This window comes from Berghia stephanieae, chromosome 13, assembly GCF_034508935.2.
Source record: "Berghia stephanieae isolate SIO BIC M18660-M18661 chromosome 13, UCSD_Bste_1.3, whole genome shotgun sequence".
Lineage (NCBI taxonomy): Eukaryota > Metazoa > Mollusca > Gastropoda > Nudibranchia > Aeolidiidae > Berghia > Berghia stephanieae.
In genome coordinates, this window is record NC_088372.1 from 33,291,767 (window position 1) to 33,304,678 (window position 12,912).

The 12,912-nt window shown below is 40.8% G+C and overlaps 1 protein-coding gene across 1 annotated transcript; it reads left to right on the forward strand.

Annotated features, from left to right (window-relative positions):
* Positions 1 to 1,574: 1,574 nt before the first annotated feature.
* LOC144958652 (protein kinase C iota type-like) lies at positions 1,575 to 12,010 on the forward strand. Its single transcript, XM_078890765.1, has 3 exons — positions 1,575 to 1,765; positions 2,652 to 4,446; positions 10,520 to 12,010. The coding sequence occupies exon 3, from the start codon at positions 10,536 to 10,538 to the stop codon at positions 11,712 to 11,714; it is 1,179 nt and encodes a 392-aa protein (XP_078746891.1). The 5' UTR covers positions 1,575 to 1,765; positions 2,652 to 4,446; positions 10,520 to 10,535; the 3' UTR covers positions 11,715 to 12,010.
* Positions 12,011 to 12,912: the final 902 nt, after the last annotated feature.

The window sequence follows — 12,912 nt, forward strand, 5'->3', positions numbered from 1 at the left end:
TTCCAATGCCCATCGTGATACTTCACACATACTTTTTATCCTGGCGTTATTTCCTTGGTCAAGGTACTTTGAGCACAGCAACAGACTCGAACCAGGTGTGAATGAGTACCTGGATGTAGGCAGTGACGGATATTCTAAGAGTGTTGTTACAAAAACGACGCCTAACAAGAAACTGCAATGTTTCGTTACAATATTATGGCTCAATGAGAGACCAATTGAATGCTTTGTGTAGCGCATTGAACATGGTAAACCCTTGAATACGTGCTATATTCATGTATAATATGTGGAGCTATGTTCTATGTGGTCGTGTGGTATGAAACTCGCCATTGGATCGGAAGCTCCTGGGTTCGAGTCCCGCTCTGAGCGGCGTATAATTGAGACCTTAAAAACAACATTGATCTTTTATATAGCGCATTATCCACTAAACGTGCTCAAAGCGCTTTGCAGGGGGTCCCTGGCCAACAGCAACACTTAACATTTAAGACGGGACATGACGCCTGTTTAGCGATATTACAATTTTTGCAGACAGAGACAACGCTGTTAACTGTCTGGTACAGATTTTACACCTGATTACGGTGAGAGAATGTGAGTAAAGAGCCTTTTCCAAGGACTCAACTATGCGCCGAGCGAGGCCCGAACGTTGTCTCTGAAAAAAAAACCCAACAACTTGCAATATCAACTTAAAGGCGTCATATCTCGCCTTATAACATGTTGGTATTGTTGGTTAGCGACCTCTTTGTAAAGCGCTTTGAGCACGTTTAGTGGATAATGCGCTATATAAAAGCTCAAGCTTTTTAATACATATTTATTTTACCACAAGACTCCAGTGATGCAGACAGTGTCAGATTTTATTTTACGTTGCTTCAAAATCTCTAACGATTTTTTTTTTAATCCACCGGTCTATGATGGCGTCTGTGGCTCAGCGATATGGTGTTGTTAGTCTTGTCATTAAGTCAAGCGATGTTAAGGGCGGTCATCGGTCGAATGGGTGACGGTGAATCGTAAAGAGTTATGTCTGGCGTTTTGTCCATGGGTAAAGAACTTTTCACAAATTATCATCCCACTCGACTCAGATGTGAATTGCATTTGTCTTTTTCTTCTTTTACGAATTAGTAACCTTTTAGTTTCAACTTGCTCTAATACTTCTTCATTATAGCCTCTGTCATGTTGAAATTGTATTCTATTTAGGGGCTACCGTCTGCAAAACATCATAAATTCACCTAGGGATGCCAGTAATACTCCCACATCAGAGGGCTTTATAACCATAAAAATAGATGATATCAGTACACATTTGGTATCGATTTTTTCCTTTACACCTCGGCTATGATAATGAAATGCATACAAAACTACAGGATTGAAGCATGATTGGGTAACACCTGATGAAAGAAAGCCACTTATTACTAACAAATGAAAGGTTTGACACAGTTTTCAGGTTGTCGAGGTTAGGTCATGACCCTTGACACTTGACTCGTATTTTCGTGGCCTCCGATTGGTCAACCGGAAACTCCCGACGCCGAACCGACAGAACGAAGCAATTCCATTGGCCGAGTGAGGTCATAGTTCAGGTAAACAAACCTAAAATAAGAATTCACCACGTTTCTTCCGATTTCGATGTCGTCTGCAATTTCCATTCTATATTGTGTTTTCCTTGTTTTATTTTGATGAAAAAAAGTTTATTTCCAATATGCCGAGAAGCAAGAAACAAAAATCAAATTGCAAAAGGGCTGCTTTACGCAGATGGGACTCTATAAAGCAAGAAAAGCCGGTGAGTTGATATTTATATATGTTTTTGTATCTCAGAAAATTTTCTCATCTTGCCTCCTACAATACCATGCATGCGTCACCCACATCTGTTTGCTATTACTATCATGTTCCAAGTACGGTAATATAGATACATACTACTCATGGGAAACTAAGAAAAGAAGGGACAGACATTACTGGTCAGTTGTTTTGATTTAGTCTGGGCCAGTCAACGTTACGAGTGTTTTCCCCCTGCAATAAGGCTAATAAGAAGTTGAGTTGATGTATTTGCATCGTAACATAAACGGGTGTGATCAAGGGTGGGTGGGGGGGGGGGGGGAGTGTCTGGGGTGTTACAATATTATTAGATACCTACGGGATAATGTATCAAGCAGCAATCGTATGTTTATTGAAGTACTCATATCATTCACACTGCTTGCATCTATGCGGTTGTGTAATAGCAAACTAGAGACGTGGATAGAGGGCATTGGTTTGTGTGCATGTATGTCTGTGTGAGTCTATTTGTGTGTGTGTGTGTGTGTGTGTGTGTGTGTGTGTGTGTGTGCGTTTGTGGGTTGGTGGAAGGTTGTATGTACGTATGTATCGTGTGAATTGGAGAAAATGGTGTATGCAGTATCTACTTTTATAAATAGTTATGCAGTATCAAATGATGGAGAACAATTCTACTACAGTAAATTCATTTGTTATATGTATGTATGTTATATATTTATACATATATATATATATATATATATATATATATATATATATATATAGAGAGAGAGAGAGAGAGAAAGAGATAGATAGATAGATAGATAGATAGATAGATAGATAGATAGGTAGATAGATAGATAGATAGATAGATACATACATACATACATACATACATACATATTCATTTATATTTACAGGTCTTGGAACCCCGTTCAGCTCCATGTTCAATACATCTACAACCTTCCACGTCTTGCCCTCTGATTTCAAGCTCTACTACGTTGTCATTGCAATTACCATCATCTTCTGAACCAATCACAACTGGATCTTCACTACCATCGTCACCATCACACCATATTCACAACCAACTGTCGTGCCCTTACGATCATTAGTATGCCCTGTCGCAATGTCAACCCCTATATCATCACCGTCCCACGAAACGTCTTCATCAGCAGCAATATTTTTCGTTATATATCTAAATAAAGTAATGTCAAACTTTCAAACGCGATTTTCTCAAAATGAACATTTTTGGAAGTTTTTTCCCTAAGGCTTTTTTTATTTTTCAACTTAGATACTTCGCATTCGGCACACTTTTTCTTCAATCAATGAGTCACAATAATATGCAACCTTTTTTTCCGATTTCTTTATTGGTTTAGAGATATTTTTCAATATTTCATGAAAAATCAAGAAAATTTGAAATTTCAAATTTTATGAAATTCAACACTCTACCAAAAGAATTCTATTCAGCGTATGATAAAAAGCGATGCGTTTCATTGTTAGTCTATTTCCAAAGTACATTGTCACTAAATTTGGTAACTCTATGTCAATAAACATCAAAGCCTTAGGCTTTTGAAGTATATTGCTTTTGAAACATTCAAAATCCAAGATGGCGGCGTTTCCATGGCAACCATATTTAGAAATTCAAAATTGTGGAAATTTTTCCTCTAATTTGAATATACTGAGCACGAATAACAAGCTAAAAAAAAGAATAATTTGATGACTATGGAAAATGACTCTCAGAAGGCGCCCCTCCCCTTAAATCTTTCTAAGAAACCACATTTCTGCTGTCTCCAGTTTCTTTCTAATGTCTAATTGTCCAACGTTCACAGCAATATAACAATATTGACCATACATAGGCCTTCAAAACCCTATGTTTTGTTGTGATTGAGATATTGTGGTTTTTGAAAATTAGACTTATTTTAGAATAATATAGGGCACCTTAAAATAAATAGATACGTGCTTATTAAACTAAAATTGCTTCGAGTTTGAGAGAGTTTGTTTTCACTTCATAAGCTTGACACCCTTAATCCGTCGGTTTTTAATAATCCCTGTGTCCAATTTGTGTACAGAGTGGACAAAAACAGGTACGTAATCAGACATCTTGCACGACGAGTGCGCCTGAGTTTGTTTTCATTTGAAGATCTTGACACCTTCGGCCTGTGTTGGTGACGTAATGATCCCTACTGGCGACGTTGTTTTCGGGGTGGACAATACAGGGTAAATCATCAAAGGTATTGTGCACCGAGTCGTCTGACCACTGACCACCTTGGAATTTGGGGGCGGAGTCATTGTAGGACGCGTCCAATCTGATCTACCCAATCACGTGACCAATCATCGTCGATCGGGAAACAGAAATCGAATCAAATCATTTTTCATCATTAACTTCATTTGCAAAGTTTGGTGACGAGCGATCGGTCGGAAATTTTTTGAACAGCTCCTGCATTTTCAACAGTCGAAAGTTTTCAGTTTTGGATGAGCTCGAACTCTAGAATATTTTCAACACGACTTGATCAATTTGCTGACATGAACTGTTTATTCTATGTAACATTAAGGCAAAGTTTTCTTGTCTTCGATATTGTGAATTGATAGTTTGTTCATTGACATTCCAAAAACAATCGACAACAAACGCAGATCCAACTCAAGTGATTGCATCGATTTTCCAACATCTGACAAAAGGCATTCCAAGAATCACAAGATTCTTCAGTGAATAGCAAGGTAAGATTTTGTTTGTCTTATTTTCAAAACACACATACTCTATAACTCCTCCTCCTCCTCCTCCTCCTCCTACTACTCCTCCTCCTACTACTACTACTACTACTACTACTACTACTACTACTACTACTACTACTACTACTACTACTACTACTACTACTACTACTTTTACTATTACTACTACTACTACTACTACTATCACACACACATTTATTGTCGTAGATTTTGCATACCGCTGCATGAAATTATTGGGTTGCTGTTGCTGCTCTCTTGTTGAAAACAGTAACAATTTATTCCTGCTTACCAATTTACTTGATATTTTACTTGTAATGGGTAGGCACTTAGGTCAGACCTGTCTACTTGAAAATAAAAAAAAATCATAATAATTCTTAGGAGATCAAAATGGTATTGTCGCTATAAATTGTAAACTTTGAAAATCAACAATTTATCCTCAAAGAGATTAGTAACGAAAATCCTTGGAATTCTTTGGTGATTTTAGAACCTGGGGCGGCTAGAACATGGTGGACTGTAAAAAGTAAGAAACAAAAATGAATATAGCAGCTTCACAAAAGAACAAACATACAGAACACTGAATATTTTGGGCTCAAAACCCTTCTTCAGCTGAAAAAAAATCCAATAAAGACATAATCACATTGCTGAATTCCAGATAGAATTTGTGTTTATGTATTTATTTTGTTTTGTTTTTTTTGTTGTTGTTGTTGGCTGAAGATGGGTTTTGAGCTCGAAACGTTCCGTGTTTGGTATTTTGTTCTTTTTTTTTGTGAAGCTGTTATAATCATTTTTATTTATTACTCTTTGGAATTATTTGGGCTGGCATCAATTTTTCTTTTCAACGACTTTTAATGACGTAGAAATGCTCATTAAGTTCTCAAATTGGAAACCAAAAAAAATAAAATCGTAATTCTACGACTGCTTTCGTAATAGTTGTCATGTCTGATCTAGGTGCACACATTTAAGGTCTGATAGTTGAAAGTAGTTTAATCACGGGCTTTGTGCGGCAATGTGGTCTTGTGGTAAGACACTCGCTTTCGGCTCGGCGCATAGTTGAGTCCTTGGAGAAGGCTCTTTACTCACATTCTCTCACCGTACTCAGGTGTAACATGAGTACCTGGCCGTTTACAGCGTTGTCTCTGTCCGAAAAGTTTGTAATATCGCCTAACGGGCGTCATGTCCCGTACTACATGTTAAATGTTGCTGTTGCCCATGACATTTGTAAAGCGCTTTGAGCACGTTATGTGGATGTTGCGCTATATAAAAGCTCCATTTTAATTATTTTTTTAAATCATGGGCTTTGATGATTTAACATTGTTTGTAAACCACAATATTTTGTAAAGTTCATAATGTCTTTTCACTGGAGTTCAACACTCAGCAAGGGGCCTGTCGTCTGTCTATGTGTTTTTGTAATAGTTCAGTAAATTTTTTGCCTTTTGAATTGGCACTCTGCTACCTGTGGTTCCAGTTCGATTCATTGATAGAGCACTCACTTCACTTGAAAAGGGTCCGTGATCGATCCTGAGTAAAGTCGAGATTTTCTTTACTGACCTCCTTTCCCCCCCCCCCCCCACACACACACACACACACACTCCCCTGTTGTTCAACCTTCACCTTGATTCGTTGCCTGGGTCTGACTGATAGTTCTCCGGCAGAATGCACTATGCTAGAATCTAATCCATATGGTAAACAAGCAATAGCTATTGTCCGTTTAACGCTATTGGAACCGGGATAGGCGCCAGCTTCACGAGCCTTATAGCCCCGAGGGACTGCCTGTACTCATTTTGACTTTGATTTTTAACTCGGCTATGTGGTCTTGTAGGGGGTCCCGATAGCTCAGTTGGTAGAGCACTCGCCTCACACGCAAAGGGAGCGAGATGGATCCCGGGTGTAGTCGAGATTTTTTTTCTGACCCCCCTCCCAACCTGTCCACCCAGCAGTGAATGGGTAGCTGAGTTTGTTTGATTTGACGGAAAGTACTTTGCGATAGACTATCGTCCTATCCAAGGATAGCAAGCAATTGCTATTGTCAGTTCCACGCTATAGAAACCGGGATATACTCCGGCTCCATGGGTTGAATGGTTCTAAAGGACTACTTTACATGGTCTTGTGGTATGATACTCGCCTTAGAATCGGAAGGGCTAGGGTTCCAGTCCCTTTTTGAGCGGCCCGTAGTCATTGAAAGAGACTCTTTACCGACAATCTCTCACCATACTCAGGTGTAAATTGAGTACCTGACCGTTAATAGCTCTGTGACTGTCAAAAAAATAAAAAGGAGCTATCACTTTCCAGGGATATTGCCCCGCCTTTCACGATAAGACTTGCTGTTGACTCAAGACCCCTTGCAAAGCGTTTTGAGAACGTTTTGGTTCTAAAGTACAAATGATTAGTACGTGTACCGACGTGCACTTATTTGCAGGTCCGATGACCCAAATCGTTTTGGTCCCCTTGTTGTTATGGAAATACTCTCAGACCAAAGCCAGACATTCTCCATTATAACAATGTTAAAACGGGCCCTTAGTTGTGTCCAGTCGTCAGACCTGCAAATTATGTGCACGGCGCCGGTAGGTGTCCACTGAGTCTCGTTAATTATAATATTATTAATAGATTAAATAACCCCAGGGGTGAAAGTCGTATTGGGGGGGGGGGGGGGGGGGGGGACAGGGTGGCTACAGTGGCAAGGTCTTTGCCTCGAGCCAAATAGGTACCGAGTTTGACACCCTGACAGTCCGAGTTGGAAAGGGAGGGAGGGAGGGGGGAGAGGGGGACAGCGAGGTAAGCGGCATGTTCTTTGCCTCGGGCCAGACAGGTGCCCAGTTTGACTCCCCTGGAAGTCCGAGTTGAAGGGGGGTGGGGGGGGGGGGTAGAGAGAGAGAGAGAGAGAGAGAGAGAGAGAGAGAGAGAGAGAGAGAGAGCGTGGTACAACGGCATGTTCTTTGCCTCGGGCCAGACAGGGACCGAGTTTGACTCCCCGCTGCGATGGAAACACACTGCCCCTGTCTCTCGTTGCGTCGCTTCCCTGAAGATGATACTCAATTTATTCCTGTCTTGAGCTTTTATCTAGTGCAACATCCTCTAAATAAACGTGCTCAAAGTCCTTTACAAGGGGTCCCTAGCCAACAGCAACGCTTGACATGTTTGACGAGACATGACGCCTTTTAGGCGATACTACAATATTTTCCGACAGAGACATCGCTTCTGACGGCCAGGTACTCTTTAAACACCTGAGTGCGGTTTGAAAATGGGAGTAAAGGGTCTTTTCCAAGGACTCAACTATGCGCCGCCCAGTCTTGCCTTGGAACTTTAAAAAGTCGTTCAGAGGGGAGATAGCCAGGTACAGCGGGATGGCCTTGGCCTCGGGCCAGACAGGTACCGAGTTTGACTCCCCTCTGAGATGGAGTGGCCACCAAGCAAGTCACTCTCCCCCCGTCTCTGGTCGCGTCGCTTCACTGCAGAAAATATACCCGTGTTATTTCAGTCTAGACAAGATTGAGTATGACAAAACATAAAAATAAAACAAACACGGGGCGTTTCGACCTCAAACCCCTTCTTCAGCCAACGACTACAAATAATGAAAGCATAAATTTTAACTATTTAATAACATTAACAGTAGTCTCAGGCCGTTCTACCCGTGGAACCGGAGTTTATCCCGGTTTCTATAACGTGAAACGGACAATAGCAATTGCTTGCTATCCTTTGGATAGGACGACAGTCTCTCGCAGAGTACTTTCCGCCAAACCTAACATATTCGGTTACTCATTCACTAATGGGTGGACAGGGGGGGGGGGTCAGAAAAAAATATCGACTGCATTCGGGATCGATCTCGGTCCCTTTGCGTGTGAAGCGAGTGCTCTACCAACTGAGCTATTGAGACCCATACATTATCCAAAAAACAAACAAAAAACACACACACACACACACACACACAAAAAAAAAAATCAAAAAATCGACAGCAGTAAGTACTTATTGGCTGGAGAAGAGTGTTGAGCCCGCTACGTTCAGTGCTTGGTATTTGTTATTTTTTGAAGCTGTTTGAACCATGTTTGTTTGTTCCATTTTACAGTCCACAACCTCTAGTTGCGGTGTATCATCACACTTAGTCTTTCCTTGGAATTAAACAAACAAACAAACACACAAACAAAAACGCTGTCCTTCAGAGCTCATCGAGCTGGAGTTTATTCCAGTTTCTATAGTGTAAAACACGGACGTTAGAAATTGTTTGCTATCCAGTGGATACGACGCAAAGTACTTTCCGCCAGAACAAACAGATCCAACTACTCAATCCCTACTGGGTGGACAAGGAAGAGTGAATCGTGCGTCGGAGTAAGGAGAGGAATACAAAAAAAGGTGGGGCGGGGGGGGGGGGGGGGTAGAGAGAGAGAAACAGCGTGGTACAGCGACATGGTCTTTGCCTTGAGCCAAACAGGTACCGAGTTTGACTCCCCTGAAAGTCCTAGTTGGAGAGAGAGAGAGAGAGAGAGAGAGAGAGAGAGAGAGAGAGAGAGAGAGAGAGAGAGAGAGAGAGAGAGAGAGAGGTACAGCGGCATGTTCTTTGCCTCGGGGCAAAACAGGGACCGAACCAAGTTTGACTCCCCGCTGCGGTGAGTAGCCTTGAGCAAGTCAGGTCGTTGCCCCGTCTCGCGTTGCCTACCTTCTGAGACCTGGGTTATTTCAGTCGTATCTTGGATTTGTTTTAACAATTAGCTAGTCCTTCAGAGCCATGAAGCCTGAGTTTATCCTAATTTCTATCGCGTGAGTCGGACAATAACAATTGCTTGCTACCTTTTGGAAAGGGCAGTCTGATGCGAAGTACTTTGCGCCAGATCTAACAAACCTAGCTACCCAATCACTTCAACCGGAATCGATCTCGATCCCTGTGTGTGTGTGTGTGTGTGTGTGTGTGTGTGTGTGTGTGTGTGTGGAGCATGTGCTCTACCAACTGGGGACCCTCAATGTATCAAAGCACAACAAATAAATACTACGAAAAGAAAGAGCAAAATGAAAATATCTAATGTCCTTTTGGTTGTTGTTCATTATGAAGTAGCACTCGACTTCGGATTGGAAGGTTCTGGGTTCGAATCCCGCTGATCGGTGCACGGTTGAGTCCTTGAAAATAGCTTTTTACTCACGTTTTCTTATCGTACTCAGGTGTAAAATGAGTACCTGACGGTTAACAACGATGTATATGTCCCCCCAATAATTGGAATATCACCTAACAGATGTCATGTCTCATTCTGCATGTAAAATGTTGCTGTTTGCCAGGGGCCTCTTGTAAAGCACTGTGAGGACATTTCGTGGATATTGCGCTATGTAAAAGCTGTTTTTAAATTTCGTGCGCACTTTCTTCTTGTATCTTATCTTTTCCTGGCTTGTTGTCATAGTTACATTAATCTCATTGCCATAATCATTATTGAGATACTTGTGTACGATATCTCTGTGTGTAGTGCTTACATATTTGAAATACTTTATAATATCAATTATTTCTTTTTTCCTTTCCTCTTCTTCTGAATGGAATTTATATAGCGCAGTATCCACTAACTATGCCCTAACCGCTTTACAATGTATTACTTGCGCAATTATGACGATATACCTTAAATTATACCAAGTTGAATTCATTTACAACCTTGAGAATATATATATATAACAAATCTAGCCCCCCCCCCCCCCCCCCCCCCCCCCTCCAATCACTTCGACCGGGATCGATCTAGATCCCTTTGTGTGTGTATTGAGCAATTGCTCCACTAAAGAGTCTTTTCAAAGGACTCAGCCGTGCCAAGCGAGGTTCGAGCCCAGGACCTTCCGATCCGAAAGCGAGTGTCATACCACTAGACCACATAGCCGCACAAGAAGAGGAAGAAGAAGAAGAATGTGATAGTGGTGGTGGCGATGATGGTATTGGTGGTGGTTATGGTGGTGGTGGCAATGATGGTGTTGGTAGTGGTTATGGTGGTGGTGGTGGTGGTGGCAATGATGTTGGTGGTGTTAGTGGTTATGGTGGTGGAGAAGAGAACAAAACAAAGTCTTTATGTTTTTGTTTTTTTTTTCCTTCTTTTTATAATTTCAGGTACTGCACGTCAAAGATGGCGACTTCAGTGACAGCCATGGATGTCACTCCTCAACCAGATCCTGCACAGGATGCCAATCCCCAACCAGATCCTGCACATGATGCCAATCCCCAACCAAATCCTGCACAGGATGCCAATCCCCAACCAGATCCTGCACAGGATGCCAATCCCCAACCAGATCCTGCACAGGATGCCAATCCCCAACCAGATCCTGCAAAGGATGCCAATGCCCAACCTGATCCTGCACAGGATGAGTCTGGAAAGAGCGTGCTCCCCAGTAACACCGTCGACATCAAGCAAAAGTCGTGCAATTGCGACAAATGTTCAACGCTCAAAAGTTTAAAACCGAGTTCCGAAGAAGGTCTTTATCGTTACACTATGGACGTTATGGAAGCGCTCAAAGTCAAACGAATCAAAGTCATCGGGAATGGTTCCTTTGGCCAGGTGGAGTTAATAGAAAATAAAATAGGAAATGTAAAGGTTCTATACGCTGCCAAGATCATTTCGCTTGAAAATCTAACCGCCGAAGAATATGTGCGGCAGTCTCATAATTTTTTCAATGAGTGTGTCATTAATCAAATGATAAACCACAAACATATTGTGGGCTTTGTCATGGGTGGTCTCGGACCATCCTATGGTGTTGTTGTCATGCATTATTACCCTGGCGGTCCTTTATATTTGCATCTAAAGACATTATCAAAACAGCAAGTGAAGAAATATGCTGTAAATATCATGAAAGCTGTGAAATACCTCCACTCGAACAGAATTATTCACCGTGACCTCAAAACTGAAAACGTTTTGGTAAAGAATAACGACGTTTTTCTTTCTGATTTCGGGATGTCTTCCAAGCTGGAACCCGGCAATGACCTCGTCTCTGGATACAAGGGCACCCAGGGTTATATCGCGCCCGAGATTCTCGCCAGTAGCGATAGCTCCGTCCTTTACGATGGGTTCAAGGCCGACTCGTATGCCTTCGGAGTTCTTCTCTGGTGTCTGTTGATGAAGCAACAAGCCAAGCCAGGGACGGAGTACTGGGATGTTCTCTTCGCAGAAGCCGACGCACGGTTTTACATTTATGAATTCAATCTGGTGTTCAGTGCGAAATACCTCCTTAAGGACAATCCCACTGACAGGCTGTACATTTCTGATGTCTTTGACTCTTTACATCAAGCTGGTTTTTGTGAAGCGGAATAAACGTTCTCAAGTCCAGTATAGTCAAAGTTTCTAAAAGACAAAAAAAAAAAAAAGCAACCAAAAAAAAAATCCAAAAATCAAAAATCAAAAAACAAAAGAAAAGACAAAACCCAAAAAAAAAAAAAAAAAAAAAGATTTAAAATTTTTTTAAATCCCCAAAAGCACCCCCCCCCCCCTTTCCCATGACATAAGCGAAACGGTTCTTCAATTGTTTGTTTCCACCGATTCTACGTTTTTCGTGCCTGTGTCTATTTTTTTTTTCGGAACGGCTTGAATTTAAAAAAAAACAAAACAAACATAATTAATTAATTTATGTTTTCATTTTCAAAAATTTTGCTTTCTATTTATCTTTTCCCCCTTAGTATTCCTGGATAGTTTTAAACCGACGTGCACATATTTAAAGGTCTGTTAACCGAACACAATTATGAAAAGTGATTTTTTCTTTCTTTCAGGAGTTTATGGTTTATTTCTGAAACTTTTATTTATCAACTTTTTAATTTTGATTTTTAAAAACATTTAAATTTGTTTGTTTCTCTCTCTTTTTTTTTATTTTGGAAAATTGAACATTTTAACTTTAAACTCAAATTTTTCTTTTATTTTGATTTTAAAAAAAGAAATTTTGTTTGTTTTTCTCTCTAGTTAAAAAAAAAATGAAATTTGAACATTTTGGCTATAAACTGTTTTTTTTTTCTTTTATAAAAAAATGGCCATAAAACTCGTGCCTCAAAACCGACCGATTTAAATGTCTCTCAATTTAGCAAGAACTTCCAAACCTTTGACTTCGCGAAGTCAAGCCAATTCAAGACATTCTCCATGAGAACAATATCAAGTCAAGCTTATAACTGCGTTAGGTTGTCGGACCTGCAAATACGTGTACCTAGTCTCAAATTAGTGCAACATATTGTCCACCACGACAACGATAAGTCAATAAGCGCATTCCAGTGTCCGCGGGTTATCAGACCTGCAGATATGTGCACCAAATCTCAAATCAGTGCAAAATACTTTCCATTTCAACAATGATAAATCAATAAGCCCTGACTGGCGTTCTGTTGTCAGACCTGCATATGTGTGCATCTAGTCTCAGCCAGTGCAAAATACTGTCCATTTCAACAATGATAAATCAATAAGCCCAGAGTGGCGTTCTGTTGTCAGACCTGCATATGTGTGCATCTAGTCTCAGGCCAGTGCAAAATACTGT